General features: G+C 39.2%; 1 protein-coding gene across 1 annotated transcript in view; it reads right to left on the bottom strand.

Annotated features, from left to right (window-relative positions):
- Positions 1-687: 687 nt before the first annotated feature.
- Positions 688-18,315, bottom strand: part of LOC129675654 (solute carrier organic anion transporter family member 1A5-like) — a 43,911-nt gene continuing 26,283 nt past the window's right edge. Inside the window, exons 8-14 of the mRNA XM_055605629.1 lie at positions 17,260-17,424; positions 14,519-14,714; positions 12,716-12,881; positions 9,357-9,529; positions 6,143-6,207; positions 4,930-5,047; positions 688-1,121 (exon numbers count right to left, since the gene is read on the bottom strand). Of these exons, the coding sequence (XP_055461604.1) occupies positions 902-1,121; positions 4,930-5,047; positions 6,143-6,207; positions 9,357-9,529; positions 12,716-12,881; positions 14,519-14,714; positions 17,260-17,424 (1,103 nt within the window). The 3' untranslated portion in view covers positions 688-901. The remainder of the gene's footprint in view (positions 1,122-4,929; positions 5,048-6,142; positions 6,208-9,356; positions 9,530-12,715; positions 12,882-14,518; positions 14,715-17,259; positions 17,425-18,315) is intronic.

Below are 18,315 nucleotides of genomic sequence, written 5' to 3'. Positions count from 1 at the left end.
AAGCAGCCATTTGAGAATATCTTACTCTGTGTTTAGCCTTGGTTTACTTTATCTTATTTTGTCAGCATATTACAGTACCTTGGAGGTTAACCTGGGGTCTCCCGTAAATTAGGCGTACATTGTACCACTGCGCTACAACCCCATCTCCTCAAAGGGCCTTTGAAAGGCCTGGCTTTCTCTTTCTTTGCTTTTAAGGAAAATTTCGTGGACAGCTTTGAACTGCTAGAAAAAAATTTTCAAACTATTTTGCTACATGATTTTTAATAAGTTGATTAAATCTGTCAGTGCTATAAACAAAATAATGCAATATGTGACATGAGTAATGAAGGAAGGGGTTGAAAATAAGAGATGACGCATTAATGAAAAGTCTAATCTTGTAAGCATCAAAAGTTTAATACAAACAAAAAAGGGTTAACAACTCCTAAATAGTTAAAGACACATGCAGCCATCTTAGACATAAAAAGATGAATTTGAACAATTTATTTCAGTGTGACACACCAGGATGCATATTTCCAGCTCTAAGTACCTCCAATATTAAATGTAAATTCAATGAAATTAAATGGTATTTTGAAAACAGGAATGTTTTAAAGCTATTTGAATATTTGTGAGAAAGGCACATTTTCCCCTATTTAGTTAAAGAAAGTGTAATTTGAAAATTCCCGTTGTAAATCAAGGCAGTTTTAAAGTTTAGTGTATGGATTGCTGAAGCAGCTGTCTCCATGAAAATCGTAAGCGCTACATGAACGTTCTGAAAATTCTATCAGCAAATATTTTTATCATGAGTAAAAATATGTTTTGAGATCTTTAAGAATAAAAGATATTTCCTACAGTACTTCTCATGGCACAAAGCAAGTGAAATGGGCATGTTGTTCGTGGGCTTCACAGGGCAACACCAAACCCACTAGAGCATCCTTTTTAGTTCTTCCTCATTGTCAAGATCAGGACTTCTGTGCAATTCCACATGCTCACTTTCCTTCTCTGTGAGCCTCATCTCCGCAGCTTCGGTTTCTGAAGAGTCGATTTCCCCAGGGAGTTGAAGCTTCCTCATAAGTAATAGAATGAAGAATGCAGGGAGAATATTTAATCCTCTTAGTGCTGCAGGAATCCCAAGGAAAATGCGCCTATTGAAAAGAGCTGATTTGCATTAAATCTATATGTATTTAGTGAAAACTAATATTGTATATTCTTACAGGTCCTTTATTCTTCCAAGCATCTGGTGATAATTATGCCAATGTGTTTTATATAATCTACTTTGCTGCGTTATTAATTCTGTTTGTTAAATTGTCAAAAATTCTCACCATAAAACTATCGATATATTTTCTTCATGTTGGTTTAGGCTCATTTCCATTGTCAGCCTGACTGAATTTAGAATCATTATAGAAACACATCTCTGAGTGTGTCAATGAGGATGTTTTCAGAAAGGTTTAGCTGACATTGAATTTCCACCAGGAATATGAGAAGCACTCAGTGTGTCCAGAAAGAATATTCAACATGATCAGTCTCCTCAAACTTATCCTCCATACCTCCTGTGTCTCTACCTCACACATCAGCCCCATACCTCCTCTGTCATTTCCTCACACTCTGACACCATGCCTCAGAGAATATTATCACTGTTCTCTGAAATACTGAGAAAAACAAAAACAAACAAACAAAAAAACATAAAACCCTAAATCAGGTTAAGGGACTTAGTCTTTTATGTTTGTTTTGCTCAAATTTTGATCACACATATATAAGACATCATAAAGTCACTTTTCAAGTTGTCTCTCCTCCTCAGCATTTATATCATGCTGCACTAATAGATTTTTGTGATGTTGAAATCCTTGTGTGTCTGAAATAAGTCTTATTAGTCATTTTTATGTATTATTCAACTCATACATAATTTTGCATGTACAGAAATCAAATAAAATTATTTTATTATTTTTAATTTTGTATATGCATTCATGAGCCTGAAGAGTTAATCCAACCTGGAAACTATAGTAAGAGGAAGTTGTGAGTTTCCCAATGTGGATTATGGAAATTCAACTCATGTTCTGTGCAAGAGCAATATGGGTTCTTAAACCCTAAGTGCCCATTTCTTTAGCCACTAGTTCTTTTCATTTGAGGAACTTGTCCAGTTTAAGGATGAATGCTGTACAAGCTTCCTGAAATTAATTAGGTATTTTTTTCCTTTCACCATTTATTTGAAGAACTTATATACTGTTATAAGCATCTGTTCTTTGTAAACTTAATAAAATATGCCTTAAGGTGTCTGGATTTAATGGATTTGGAAAATGTACATTTTTGATATATATACATTTCTAAATAACTATGAAAATATTCCTTCCTATGCTCAACATATTTACAGTAAAATATGATGTGATGGTGAGAGACCAAAAGATAAAGTAGCAGCTATCATTAAAACCTAGAGTAGGTGCAGTAAAAAGTTAGTAATGCCCTGAGGGGAGAGCTACCTCACTGCATTCTTTCCCCACCCACTAGAGATACGGTTGCTAGGAAACTGGACCCTCCCCCTAGGGATGGACACCTGGTCATGGTCAATGGTCTGGGAACCTTCTTATAGCCAATCGATTCAAAATATAGCATCTTGACCAATAGATGCTTGCCAGGCAGGAATTGCCCCTGCCTTGGGTATGCTGGGAGGGACCAGAATCTATAAATCACCCAACTAACCTGGGGATGGCGCTCAGCTCCCACCGCTTCGGCGGTGGGGCTGTGTCGGCCCAAGCTGCAGCTTGTAATTTACAATAAAAAGACCCTCATGTGTTTTGCAACGGAGTCGATTCCTGTAGATCTTTTGGGGGCTTGCGAACTGGATATAACAATGGATAGTGTTGTCAACTCCATACAATCTAGCATCTCCTGGGAAGGAAGTTTCAATGAAGGCCTGTGTGGGTTATGTTGGCCTGTGAACATGTCGGTGGGCCACTATTTTGATTACATTTATTGACGTGAGAAGAACCGGTCCACAGTTGGTGTTACCATTTCTTAGGCAAGAAATCCTGGTATACATAAGAACAGAGGAAATGGAGCTAGGGCTTGGTGGTGTATGTCTTTAACCCCAAACCTCAGAACCCAGAGGTAGACATACCTCAGTGAGTTCAAGGCCAACCTGGTCTACAAAATGGGTGCCAGGACAGTCAGGACTGTACACAGAGAAACCCAGTATTAAAAAACAAAAACAGGGGCTGGAGAGATAGTTCAGAGGTTAGGAACAATGCCTGTTCTTCCAGAGGTCTTGAGTTCAATTCCCAGCAACCACATGGTGGCTCACAACCATCTGTAATGAGATCTTGTGCCCTCTTCTGGCATGCAGGTGCACATGCAGGCAGAACACTGTATATATAATAAATAAAATCTTAAAAAAAAAAAAAACAATGAAGAGTAGAAGAAATTATCATGGCTCCTTCTGCAGAGGGAAAGTATAAATATGGTAGACAGTATAGATGCTTAAAACTTCAGAAATATAATCATTTTTTCCTAAATAAATAGGAAACTAATATCTTAGTTTACTTTCCTGACAGTGTTATAAAAAATGTTGGCAAAATCAATTTATGAAAGAAGGTTTAGTTTGCTCACAATTCTGAAATACCATTCTTGGGATGGCAAAGACAACTGAAACTTTACCACACCAAGATGTGCTCACAGTAGTTGAGTACTTTCACTCTGTTACTACGGGTTTGCCAGATGGGAATGGGATCTCCGCCAGCCCTAGTCATAAATCCTTGGGACAGAAAAATGGCCACCTCTTTTCCCTTCAGTATTTTTTTTTCATTATAATGCTTACCCAGAAAGAGACCAGGATTAAGTCATACTCAGAGATGGGAAAACTTTCTTTAGCCTGAAGATGGTTTAGCAGCAAGGAGGAGCTTTTGCTACAATGCATTCTGTAGCAAAGAAAGATTCCCTGTGAGATTCCTTGGGTCTGCTGCCCTACAGCACAAGCAGGGTAACAGCCAGAGTCTGCTTCAAGGTCAGCATGGAATGACCTTGAGGATGTGGTAGCAGTGAACCCACAATTCTTTCACTGTGCTGTTAGTGGCAGGTGCCTACATACCATTGAGAGTGACGGGAACCATGTGAGTAACAGCTTTCAGACCAAGCAGCTATGTGAAACCACCCAAACTGGGTGCACCTGGATCTCCTTGATCTTCTGGTTCTTGAGAGTGATGGCTTAAATTATTTCTGTGTGTGGCATCCTCCTCTCCCTTGGGACACTTAGTGCGTTTGTACCACTATCACTCTACTGTGTCAAGGTGTATTTATAAGGCTGCTCACCACTAAGTGCAGTGGAGTTCAGGAGGCAAGACTGTCAGTCAAATCTAGATAACAATGTCTCAAGATTGCCCCTTGCTATAGTACCTGACCCGTTTTGTGAAACTGTGTAGTACCACACAGATTGGGGTTCTCATCTACTCAGGCTGCAAACAAGAGAGGGCTGTGAAATTTCAAGGAGATAGAATGCCAGAATCCACACTGCCTGAAAGTACTGGGACTCTGTCATCCCTATCCCTGTGGAAGGGTGGTGTTCCTCCTCTCTGTCCATAGGTATAGGGTGGTATGTACTGAGAGATTGTGTTCTCAACTAGAGCACAATTGTTCCATGTCTCTGAATCTTGCTGTCCTGTTTATCTCTTGTGTTCTGCCATACTTGCTCAACTCAAGATGCTCTTCACCTGTCACTCCAAAGCCTCGATGCAGACATCTACTCCTTTTCTAAAGTATTTTGAAGAGTATTTAGGAAACCCACTCAGCCTTACATGCATCAAGGACTTTAGAGATAATGGGGAAATATTAAAATATATAAACAAGAGATACCATCCATGTGTATTCTGATAATGATGTCATATGCAATCTTATCACTCAAGAAAATGTGACATATGAATGGAGACATTTTATGTTACAAAAGTCAGTCTCAAAAGTTATATTTACCTGAAGCTATTTATATCATACATCCTGCATGCCCCTGGCTCACCACATTTCAGAGTTCCCCAATGTACACATGTTCTGTCTATCAAAGGGCCAAAGTAAATAGGGGCCAGAATCCCAGCTGCAATGAAGAGAGAAAAAACAAACAAACAAACAAACAAACAAATCAATAGCAACAACATCAAAAAACCCAGCTCATTGAGTGGGAAAAAAAGAAAGGAAGATATACTTTTTTGTTTATAATTACTTGAATTTCCTAAATTTTGAAAAAACGTATATAACAAGTGATTCAAATGCTCTAAACTTTTCGGGATTGTAAGTTAATGTAAAGTTCCTAGATCACAACAAATGAAAGCTATATATAAGATGCAAAGAAAACATTCATTGAGTTCATGATCATGAACCTCAAGTATTTTCTGAAATGCTTTTGATTGGTTTTCTGTACATCTAACTAAGAAAACTATTTCCTTCTCATTTTATTATTGAATATATTAAAAGATAAAAGAAGTAACTAAGTTCAAGTAAGATCTTTAAAGGTAAGGGCAAACATTTCTCTACAGTTAATTCATTCTCAGACTAACACAAATAGCCATTTCCAAACACAAGGTTGGTGAACTGAGGTTCAGGGTAAAGTAAGCAGAACACACCTATGTGAATGATGCTACAAGGTCATTCGAACTTCCTGGTGTTGGACAGTTGGGAAATTGCAGATCCAGAGACAAATTATCTTTACCTGTCTTACTGATCACTTCTTGCCCTTCCCCTGTCTCTGACCATATACCTGTGTAACTATCACATGAAGCTTTGGTGATGTATTGACTGAGGAGGCCCTCACCCTCTACCTACCCAAACACTAAGAATGTAATCAGCTAGCATCTGAGTCTACAGGAGAGAATGCCCTGCTTTTCTGTAACTATCCTACTGACCTTTCCAAGAGTATATTTGATAAGTCCTTTTTCCCAGAATCCTTTGTTCTCTAACTATAAATATCACGAAACAGTCCTTCTGTTGGAACATACTCTCTGGATGACCTGAATCTGTGTACCCATGTTTATGGTTACTCATAGTTGATTCCAGAATAAACCTTTATTTTCTTTAAAGGTTGAGAGTTGTGTTTTGGTTTGAGAAGATAGTTGCTATCTTCTTAGTCAGGGAAAATTAATTGGTTTACTAAGCATGAAATATTTGTCAGATCTGTTAGGGATATCTCTCATACCAAATAATCTTGTGCAAAATATATGTAATCCAACACCAAGTGACTTCTCTTCAGACTTGATACATCTGAAAAATACATGCATATATTTATACTTACGCACATATACACATACACATACACATACATACATACATACATACATACATACATACATACAGAAAAGTTAATCGTGCAAATCCATGTCTGCCCTATCATTCCCACAAAGACAGTGGTAGTTGATGATTCTAATGCTTAAGCTTTTCATCCTGAAGTGAGAATGGGATAGATCTACCTCTTAAGCCCTCACAGAGGCAGGAGAGTAAGGACTTCTGAAACCTGACTTCGGATCTCTATGCATCTAAAGTAGGGCTGAGCCCATTAACACTTTGATATTTTCCATTAACCTAGATGAATAGATTCCTGATGACCATGGTGACAATCATGCCATACTCACCATAATGGACCCAAACCTTTGAAACCCAAAACAAATAAATATTTATCTTTAGTTGTTTGCCAAGAAACTTCTCATGTTGATTAAAAAAAAACTAATACATGCTATGTAAAAATTCAAAAATGGTAAATGTAGTCCCAGAGATGAACAGAGAAAGAGCCCATTTTGCACTCTATAACAATGAGAAAATGACTTTGTTATGTGGATTTAACAACTTTAGATATTTATCTCCCCAATACTGCCTACAAAAGTAAATTTGAGATGGTTTTGAAAATTATGTTCAAAGGGGAGGCCAATAAAAGCCATAAGGAGAAAAACTGAAAAGTATTCTTATACATATTCCATATTTATATATTTATTCGTATAGAAATTCCATATTTATTAAAATATTGAAGCTTAAAATGTGGTCTTTTCCCACCAAATACATCCCTGGGGAAAAATAAAATCAAAATAGGTGTAACTTTTTGAATTTCATTTTGGAAGTGATTCCATGAAAGACTTAAAAAAAAACACAACAGACTAGAAGAATAATGCTAGCATGCAAACAGTAATAATGTATTTTCTATCATTTACATTGCAATCATCAACTTCTGTAAGAAAGAGAAAAAAATACAAGAAAAATAATTTAATTATACCTTATCATCATTACACCAATAAATCACAAATTAGGGCCTATTATAAGACACCCCTGTAGGTAAAGTTGCTTGCAACCATGCTTGAAAAGTTGAGTTCAATACCTGGAACCCACATGGTACAAAATGAACCAAATCCTGTGAGATGTCTTGTGACTTCAATATTCATGCCCTGGCATGCCAGCATTCACACACATACACATACGCACACACAAACACATTCACAGAAACACACAATATTTTAAGTAATCATGCATTAAAACATCAACCAGACACATTTTTTACACCCAGTTGAAGAGTCAACTTCAGAAAGTAAGGTAACTGAGAAAGTGAGTGGGGGATGGGAGTTAGAATAGGTATGCAGTAAATGTGAGAACATCTCTACAGAGCATGTTTCGAGGTTCTAACAGGAGCATTCAGCTGCTCATATGCCCTTCAGCTATGACCATCCTTCTCTATGAGGAAAAGTCATCCTTGTCAACTGAGCCTGCAGCTTTGGAACTGAGGCATCTGGAGTAGTGAGCAAGAAAGACACCACTTAGCCACATCAGCTGAATCTGCCTAGAACATGAAGGGTGACAGATGCCACAGCCAAATGTTCCTCATTTGCAAGAAAAGGGATTAAGAACTAGCAATACTTGATGTTGTCCTTTTGTTGTCCATGAATCTATGAACTGAAGAAGGGAATAAACCACATCTCTATTTGCTGAATAGAAAAATATAATTTCAATAGAAGATGAATAAATGGGGACATATATCCAGACTATTCCAGTGAGTTTGTATGAGGGGTAGAAGCAGGGTGGAAAAGAACAAAGGGGAGGAAAGGGAAGGGTTAGCAGACAAGAGGGGAGAGCAGGGAAGGGGAGGAGAGGAAAGGAGAGAGAGAGAGTGGAAGAGAGAGAGGAGGGGAGGGGAGGGGAGAGGAAAGGAGAGGGGGAGAGGGGAGGAGAGGGAAGGAGAGGAGGAGAGGAGAGAAAGGTGTGTTGGGAGAAGAGGAGAAAAGCAAAAGAGAAGGAAAGGAGAAAGGTATTTGAAAAAGGAGGAGAAGGGGATGCAAAGGGAATGTGGGCAAGGGGGGGGTTGGAAAAGCACAGGGAAAGAGAGAAGTGAGAAACATGCTCCAGTCTGTTTTATGTATAATTGAATCACAAATCATGGTTAACTCAACTTTACAATGAGACAATCAAAGACAGGTAACACTCTTTTCCCACCCATTTTAGCAGGTGTGAAATTCGTAGGCTGGAAAGAACATTTGCTAAGAAAATAAACTTCAAAACTTGGCTCTGCCACATCCTCATTTTATCTTAAAAAGCCATGCGTCTATCATTGCATTCATAACCCATCTTGCTCCAGAGTAAATATTAGTGCATTAATGTACTTCCCAATTAGAGAGTTTCTGTCACTGCATTCATGGCTTTGGTTTAAGACAGTTTGAGCTCAGGGTGTCAAGGGATCCTGGCCACTTTTACACAGGGTTTCCCACTCTGCCAGTCAGTTGGCTGAGTCATAGGCAATGAGTGCTACACAACTACTCTCCACCTGTCATAACATGATGTCCATTCATTTTGGTTTAAGATATAAGAGGTAGAAGTAGGAAAGGTCAGGAAAGAAAATTTTTAATTATTGTTGAGTTTAGCAGTGCTTAGTATTGGAGTCTTGATAAAGGTAACTTAGAGCACTGAGGTTCTAAGAAACAATAACAAGGACCTTTCTTGGAAAAAGAAACTTTAACAAATGACCGAACATCTAAATAACAACACTGGAGTGGATCCATGGGTAAAAAGCCAAAAATACTTGATGACTTTGATGACCTAGAACCTGAGAACAAATGTAAAATATTAAAATAAAGAAGTCCAATCGAGTGGCATGCATTTGTAATCCCAGAATTCCCACAGTGAGATTGGAGTAGCAAACAGCATTGACTGGGATGTTGAGGGCCAAGTAGGTTGGAGTACACAGGCAGAACAGCAGCAGGAATAACAAGAGAGACCCTGCCTCAAATAGATGAAATGAGAGATGATTCTCCAAAATTGTTTTCTGACTTCATTATGTTCTTAGTGGCACACAGGAACTCACAGCACACACACACAGATTCACTTATGAATACAGTATGAAGAACAAGAGAAAGCTAAATAAAGGAACTACTTATTACCTCAGAAGAACCATGTACCCAGGTATAGCTGAAAGTGAGAAGATGAAACTTTCAATTACTGACATGATTAAAAAGTACTGCAGCATGCTATCACACTCACGGCCCTTGTCACACAGCCCAAGGACTGCAGATGAGTTTCCAGATGAGCGAATGCAGCTGCAATTGTGAAACACCTGTCAAAAAATGATGTCCAGTTTAAGAAAAAAATATTGTTCTTTTTTAATTAATTACAGTTTATTCACTTTGTATTCCAGCTGGAGCCCCCTATCCATCCCCTCCCAATCCCACCCTCCCTCCTTCTTCTCCTATGCTCCTCCACAGCCTAATGATAGGGTAGGTCCTCCTCCCCTTCCATCTGACCCTAGTCTATCAGGTCTCATCAGGACTTGTCTTCCTCTGTGGACTGGAAAGGCTGTACCCTCCTCAGGTGGAGGTGATCCAAGAGCCAGCCCACGAGTTCATGTCAGAGAAAGTCCCTGTTCCTATTATTAGGGAACCCTCTTGGATGCTGAGCTGACATGGGCTACTTCTGTGCAGGGGTTCTAGGTTATCTTTATTTTATCTCAGAAAAGTCCCCTGTGCCCAGGTTTTTTGGTTCTGTTGCTGTCCTTGTGGAATTCCTGTTCCTTCCAGATTTAAGAGGGGGGAGATAGAAAGACCAGGAGGGAAAAAAAAATATTGTTTTTAAACCTTCAGTACTTTCAACAAAGACAGTTGAAAGAAAATGGAGAGTGTTGGGGCCAATGCTATAACTCAGAGGAAAAGCACTCATCTAGTTTGAATGAAGACCTGAGTTTGAGCATATACAACGTTAAATAAAAAATACTAAATCAATAAAATGAGGGGATTTTTCTCTTTATTTCTGTCTTCTTTTTTAATTTCACAAATCTCTCATAAAAATAGACATGTAGACTTTATAATTTTTTATTTGCTACAATTTATTCATTTTATATCCTGATTGTAGCTCCTTCCCTCATCTCCTCCCAGTCCCACTCTCCTTCCCTTTCCTTCCATCCCCTTCTCCTAGTATACTTAATGGGAGAATCCTCCTGCCCTGTCATCTGAGCAGGGGATCTGGGTCCTCTTGATGCCTGGTCCTTGGCTGGTGCATTAATCTCTGCAGACCCAAACAGTAGGTTTTTTAATGGCATTATTTGTTTTATTTTATTATTATGTGATAGGGTTTCTTTAAGTAGCCTCAGATGTCCTCAACACACTCTGCAGACCAAGCTGGCTTCAAATAAAAGATCCTCCTACAAGGAGAACAACAGAACCAAAAAAATCTGGGCACAGGGGTCTTTCTGAGACTGATACTCCAACCAAGGACGATGCATGGAGATAGCATAGAACCCCTGCTTAGATGTAGCCCATGGCATCTCAGTCTCCAACTGGGTTTCCTAGTAATGCAAACAGGAACTATCTCTGACATGAACTCAGTGGCTGGCTCTTTCATCACCTCCCCCTGAGCAAGGAGCAGCCTTACCAGGCCACAGAAGAAGACAATGCAGCTAGTCCTGATGAGACCTGATAAGTTAGGATCAGAGGGAAGGGGAGGAGGACCTCCCCTATTAGTGGACTTGGGGAGGGGCATGGGAGGAAATGAGGGAGATAAATAAATTTTAACAAATAATTAAAATTCATATTTCATTTTGATTGTCAACCAACTGTATGTATTATGACATGTTTAAGGGAAGGGAAAGTGCTTGACTCTTGACATCTTGCTAAACTATCATGATGAGGGCTGGGGAGATGGAATAGTCAGTAAGTTCTGCACAAGCATGAGGACCTGAGTTCTCATCCCCAGCAGACACATGAACAGTGCATGCATAGAACATGTGCTTGCCACACTGTTGCTGTGTGGTGGATATGGGTGACTCCCTGGGGCCCACTTGCCAGGAAGCCTAAGAGGACCAGCAAATTCCAGGCCACCACTGAGGGAGAAACAGCCTTACCAAGCCACAGAAGACAATGCAGCCATTCCTGATGAGACCTGATAGACTAGGATCAGAAGGAAGGAGAGGGGGACCTCCCCTATCTGTGGACTTGGTGAGGGGCATGTGTGAAGAAAGGGGAGGGAGGGTGGGATTAGGAGGGGAGGCAGAAGGGGTTTATGGGGGGATACAAAGTGAATAAAGTGTAATTAATAAAAGTTAAAAAAAAGAGTAGAAACTTAATATGACTAGAATGTTTGGATCTGGGCCTTTGCAGATAATTAGGATTAGGTAAAGCTGTTGAAAAGGCATAACCATGTTAGAATGTTGATAGCTTTAGAGGTGAAAAGAGCCCATAAAACACACATACTTTCAGGCCTTTTGCCTCTTTTCTTGGAATGTTTTATGACCCCTTCAAGATTCTGTACAGCAGAAGCATGTTACCTCAAGGGGCCTTTTGTTCTTAGGCCAAAACTGTGAGCCAAAATAAATTTCTCTTTTTATTAAAAAAAAAAGAAATCACTTATCTAGTTCCATGTTTTAGAGACCACTATTTTATCAAATTTTATACATAATACTATAATATTTGTAATGCCAAAGGAAAATTCCTTTCTTCCTTCCTTTTGGACCTCTTTCATTTTGTACTCTGCAAGTTAAAACAACAGCATTTGGTAAATAATTTTAGATGTTAATATTATTGTTTAATTTGTAATTTACACAATTTCAGTTCTTACCTACTTTTATATTAAAAAAAAAAGTTCTTGGAGAAAAAAAAATTCCAGGCCAGTAGGATCCTGTCTCAGAAGCACCAAGTACATGGCACCTGAGAGGTGAGGTTGTCTTTTGGCCTGCATATGCACACACACATACATACATAATAAGTCTAATTAATTAATTAGCTAATTTAACTAATTAATTAATTAGTTAAAGCTTGTTATATGAAAAGATAATTTTTTCTCCACCTCAACTATAGCTAGATTGAGATGATCCAGGGCGTCATGAGACCCTATCACAATAAAGAGCAGATCCCTCCTGAGTAATTTACTGTTTTAACTTTAATGCTGTTGTATGTGTACGTGGGTGTCTGGGGAAGGCAGAGGAGAGTGTCAGGTGTCCTGCAGCTGGAGCTGTGAGCGTCCCCATGTGGGTGCAGCAGGTGCTCTTCACAGCTGAGCTCTCTCTCCATCCTGTCCAGATATATAGTCCTCACATCACTTGAATGATGACCTCAGACTCTGTCAAGGCTTTAAATAATCTGTAGGGATGGTAACGTCAAGGATGCGTATACAGACTAAACTGAGTTGTTCACAGGAATATTAACCTATTTTAAAGCATGACTAATTTTGCTTTTCAGCAGCTGTAGGCTTAGGCCATGGCACATGTTAACACAGTACACACACATCAGCCCAGACACTGAAGGATGTTTACCATGTTGATTCCCGTTCCAACAGACTTCTCACAGCCTGCAAGACAGGCAGACATGTATGCTAGGCCATTGTCTCCACACACTGGATCCCATGTTTTTGTTAAGCAGCTACACCTTGTGTTACAGTCAGCGAGGACCATATTCTCCACATCAAGAGGCTGCTGAACTCTGAAATGATTTAAAAATAATGGTACAGATATTAAACTCACTCGAGCAACTTATTTTCTTCTCTTCATCCCCGCATGTGTTATTTAAAGCCTTGACAGAGTCTGAGGTCATCATTCAAGTGATCCGAGTGCTATATATCTGGACAGGATGGAGAGATAGCACAGCTGTAAACAGCCACTGCTGCACCCACATGGGGACACTCACAGCTCCAGCTGCAGGACACCTGACACTCTCCTCTGCCTTCCCCAGACACCGTCATGCACCCATACTCTTCTGAGATATGAACAGTGCCCGGTGCTTATAATGGGATTCAAAGAGGAAAATGTTGAGTCTAAAGGCTGAATTCAAATCCTGTCCCTCAAACACAGTGTGCAGTCAGCATGATGGGAGATGGACTCAGTGTGTACAATTCTACCTTGGTATTGTAGAAGCCATTTACAGCAAACCCAGTAATTTCCCCTGAATTACAATTTCTATATCTGCAAAGAGAATGGGAAAAAAATCTGCCTTAAAAAGAGATTTAAATCTGGTGACACACAAACATATATATTCCAAATCTTAGAATTCTTTTTTTTAAGGATTTTGAAAGAAATTTTGTTTTAACATCTAACTCTCTCTCTCACTGTGTGTGTGTGTGTGTGTGTGTGTGTGTGTGTGTGTGTCACTCATGAGCATGCAGGCTCATATTATAACAGCATGCATGTGGGTATGTGGAGATCGGAAAGTAATCTCCAACCTTGTTGGAGACAGAGTCCACTGTTGTTCACTACTGCAAATGCCAGGCTAGCAGGTTCTGAACTTTTGGGGTTTCCTAGCTGTGCTGCTCAGCTCACAGTAGGAGCACTGGGATGACAGTTACCATACAATGTCGAGCTTTATGCAGGTTCTAGGATCTGAACTCGGGACATCCTGCCTGCTTAGCAAGTTCTATACCATTGAGTCCTCTCCTCAGACCTTTGAAAAGAACCTCCAAGTGTATACTTTATTTCATTTTAACTTCTTGGTTGATTATGGAACTGCACCTTAAATTAACTTCTAAATTTCCCGTGCTAGTACAGAATATAACCAAGAAACCCTTAAAATACAAATTCTAAAAACCACAGAGTATATGAGATATAACTATACAAGTGACTTGTATATAACTATACAAGTGACCTGTATATATATATATATATATATATATATAGAGAGAGAGAGAGAGAGAGAGAGAGAGAAATTGACTTACCATGTATTAGATTCAATTATGCTAAATTTCAGCCCACTGTATAAATCGATGAAAGCTTGCTGAACTGTATAGTCAACTCTTAAGCTATCTTTTGATGGAAGTATAAAATCGATGGATAATTTCAGCTAAAGCCTCTAGGGTATTTTCCTTTATTACACCTTAAAGCAGACTACAATATCACCATGACAACTACCCACATGCATGTGGAATCATAAGCTTACGGTAGTCCACATACTTCTTTAATAAGCATATAACTTGTATGGGCTTGTATTGGATTAATGGGTGAAAGGAAGCTACAGGATAACCATGGATCGCTGCCATTACATTGTAAAAAAATTATCTGGGCATGTATCACTCTTGGAAGAAATGGACTGGCAGTTGTGAAAATGATCTTCATTAGGAAACAACATACCCCTCATAAGATGTAGATATGCCAGCAACTGCGAAATTATCACAGGTCATCACAAAGTTACAGAAAAATAGAAAGTACTGAAACAACCATAAGCAGAAAGCTAAGTATGCAGCTTTCTTGACAGTAATCTTGAATTTCTTCATAATAAAGCCACCAACTAAGTATCCAATGCATACTGGAGTTAAGTTATGAAGACCTAAAAAAGCAAGTAGAATAATATTTATAAAAGAGAGAAGAAAATTGATATTATACATTTGTTTAATATATCTTATATAAGAAACTATTTAATGCTAATATACACTGATCCGACCCCTACTTGTTCACACATTACATAGGAAAAAAAGCTTACAAAAGCACCAAAAAGTAAGCTTAAAACAATAGGTAGCATTTATTTAATCATTTGCAGCAGGTAATAAAGACTTTTAAGCAACACACATAAGATATGAAGTACTTTATGTATTTTCCCTTCTGTGTACTGGAAATTTGACACAGGTCCAGGTGACTTCAAAGGTCACTGCTGAGTCTTTGCATATCAAGCATAGAACATATTTTGCATTGTCTTTTGCCCAACATTCTTCTTCATTTACTCTCTTTCTCCAGTCAAAACTCAAAGGAAAAAAAAAAAGGATGGAGCATCCTCCCTAGGATACTCCTTGTTGTTTAGCTTCTTTAGGACTATAGATTTTAGCATGTTTATCCTATATTATACAGCAAATATCCACTTATAAGTGAGTATATATCATGTGTGTCTTTCTGCTTCTGGGATACCACACTCAGGATGATCTTTTCTAGTTCCATCCATTTGCCTGCAAATTACATGATTTCCTTTTTTTTTTTTTAATTGCTGAGTAGTATTCCACTGTGTAAGTGTACCACAATTTTTGTATCCATTCCTCAGTTGAGGGACATCTAGGTGGTTTGTAGATTCTGGCTATTACAAATAAAGCTGCTACAAAAGTGGTTGAGCAAATGTCTTTGTTGTCTACTTGAGCATATTTTGGATATATGCCTAGTAGTGCAATAGCTAGATCTTGAGGTAGCACTATTTCCAATTTTCTGAGAAAGCACAAGATTGATTTCCAAAGTGGATGTACAAATTTCCACTCACATTAGCAATGGAGGAAGATCCCCTTTTCTCCACAAACTCTCCACCATGTGTTGTCACTTGAGTTTTTGATCTTAGCTATTCTGGTGGGTATAAGGTGAACTCTCAGGATCATTTTGGTTTGCATTTCCCTGATGACTAAGGACACTGATAATTTCTTTTACGTGTTTGTGTGCCATTCAATATTCCTTTTTTGAGAATTGTCTGTTTAGCTCTGTACCCAATTTTTACATTGCATTACTTGGTCTGTTGGTGTTAAACTTCTTGAGTTTTTATGTATTTTGGATGTAAGCCCCCTGTCATATATAAGGTTGGTGAGGATCCTTTCCCAATCTGTAGGTAGAAAAAGGCAGGACACAGGATAGGAGCTACCACAGAGGGCCTCTGAATGGATCTATCCAGCAAAGTATCAAAGCCAATGCTGACACTCAGAGCTAAACTTTCGGTAGAGTGCAGGGTATCTTATGGAAGAAGGGGGAGATAAAAAGATGTGGAGGGAGCAGGAGCTCCACAAAGAGAACAACAAAGCCGAAAAATTTGGACCCAAGCTGTTCCTGCAGGGACAGATGTGCCAACCAAGGACCTAGAGGATCTAGATTCCCTGCTCAGATGGAGACCATAGGCAGATCGGTCTCCATGTGGGTTCCCTAGTTGGGGAAGCAGGAGCTGTGTCTGACATAGACTCAGTAGCTGACTTTTTGATCACCTCCCCCTGGTGGGTAGCAGCCTTGCTAGGCTACAGAGGAAGAGGAGGAAGCCATTCCTGATGGGACCTGATAGGCTAGGGTCAGACAGTAGGGAAGGAGGACCTCCCCTATCAGTAGACTAGGGGAGAGACATAGGGGAACAAGAGTGAGGGAGGGTGAAACTGGGAGGAAATGAGAGAGGGGGTAACAGCCAGGATACAAATTGCATAAATTGTAATAAATAATAAATCAATAAAGAGGGAAAAGGGGGAAGAAAAAAATCTGGCTAGGTTGCATCCATACAATGCCAGCAACAAGCTTAGAAGGATTTAACCATCCTTCAGGACTCTGCACTTGATCATTTAACATTATCCATCTAACAGTAAGGATTGTGATTTGGATTTCAGAGAACCATGGATAAGTGGATGCAGTCTATAGTCCTCACTTTTCAAGATTAAAATGAAACCAGGAAAATCCAAAGTTGGTTATGACCCTTCGCTTTAGTGTACTGACAAGTAAAGCAGAGTATGGCTGCACAGACTCCTCAGACCAGGAGACCAAACAACCAAATAAAGAATAATTAGGAGAGCAAGAATTGAAGCCCAGAAGAAAAATCTCCGAGTAACATACAGAATCTCAGTGAATAACTTTGTATACCTCTCTGAATTAACATATTCCCAGTCTGAAAACTGAGACTGATAGGAGGTTCCCTCAAGACTTTCATAACTACAATTATTTCTATTCTGATTGAAGAGACATCTAGAGGTTATTTCTGGCTTCATCCTTTCCATACATTTTCTTGATTTCTCTGGAGCCTGGAAAGAAGAAAATTTTCAAGACTATCCAGAAAGATTTCAATTCATTGAAATCTCCTAGTTGTATTATCTTACGGTTTATCATGCCCTTGTGCTACAGTGAAGTGTTATGAAAGAAATAATGAAAGTACATACCTATGAGAAAGACTACCTCTGCAGTTGATTTTCCAAACTGCTGTTCCATGTATTTAGGCAAGAATGTAAATGAAATGACAAATTCATTAATCTGAATGACACTTAATAAGATGAAAAGCATGTAAACTGGATTGCACAGCAAGATCTTCAGGAACGGCAAGAAATCTGAAAGAAGAGAGTGTAAATAGCACCAGGATAACTTGGACTTGCATTTTGTGTCCAGTTTTCTCCTGAAAGCTTCTTAGAGAGGCAGTGCAGTGACTCAAATGCATTTGATAAATCTTTAGCCCTTGGAGGCTAAAGGTCTGTGTCATAAAGTCCCTTCAAGAAGTTGGTGGCACAACTGGCTACATAGGAGCCATAACCCTATTATGCTCTCAAACAAAAGTATAAGGAGATGGAATTGTGTCTTTGGCCATACAGTTGCATTTCTTTTTCTCTCCTTTCTTTTTATTGGTATTCTGTATTCACTAGAGAGTGACAATTCTGTTCTCTGGAATCTGCAAAGGATATGCTTAGATGACCTTTGAGTTCAGACACTGATACTATCTCCCCTTTATAGAAGAATGGATAAGCTAAAAGCTTAGGAAGGTTCCAGAAATTCTGCTACAGCCCAGACCTCAGCATCTTACCAGCACTTCACAGCAGGACATGCCTTAGAAGCACCCACTGATATGTTTAAACATCTCTACATGAAAGTCTCACTGTAAGGAATGCTGACTGGGTGTATACCAAGCACCTTCCAACTGACTTAACAAAAATGTTTCCATGTTTAAGAAACTGAGAGTCAGCAGGTTAGAGTGGCACACACCTTTAATTCTACACTCAGGGAGGTAGTGGCAGGCAGAGCTCTGTGAGTTCAAAGCCAGCCTGGTCTACTACAAAGAGTGCAGGACAGCCAAGGATTTACAGAGAAACCCTGTTTAGAAAAATCAGAATAATAATAATAATGAGGAGGAGGAGGAGGAGGAGGAGGAGGAGGAGGAGGAGGAGGAGGAGGAGGAGAAGGAGAAGAAGAAGAAGAAGAAGAAGAAGAAGAAGAAGAAGAAGAAGAAG

Source organism: Psammomys obesus, unplaced genomic scaffold (assembly GCF_907164565.1).
Source record: "Psammomys obesus unplaced genomic scaffold, mPsaObe1.curated_primary_1811, whole genome shotgun sequence".
NCBI classification, from domain to species: domain Eukaryota; kingdom Metazoa; phylum Chordata; class Mammalia; order Rodentia; family Muridae; genus Psammomys; species Psammomys obesus.
This window is presented reverse-complemented; position numbering and strand designations above follow the sequence as displayed.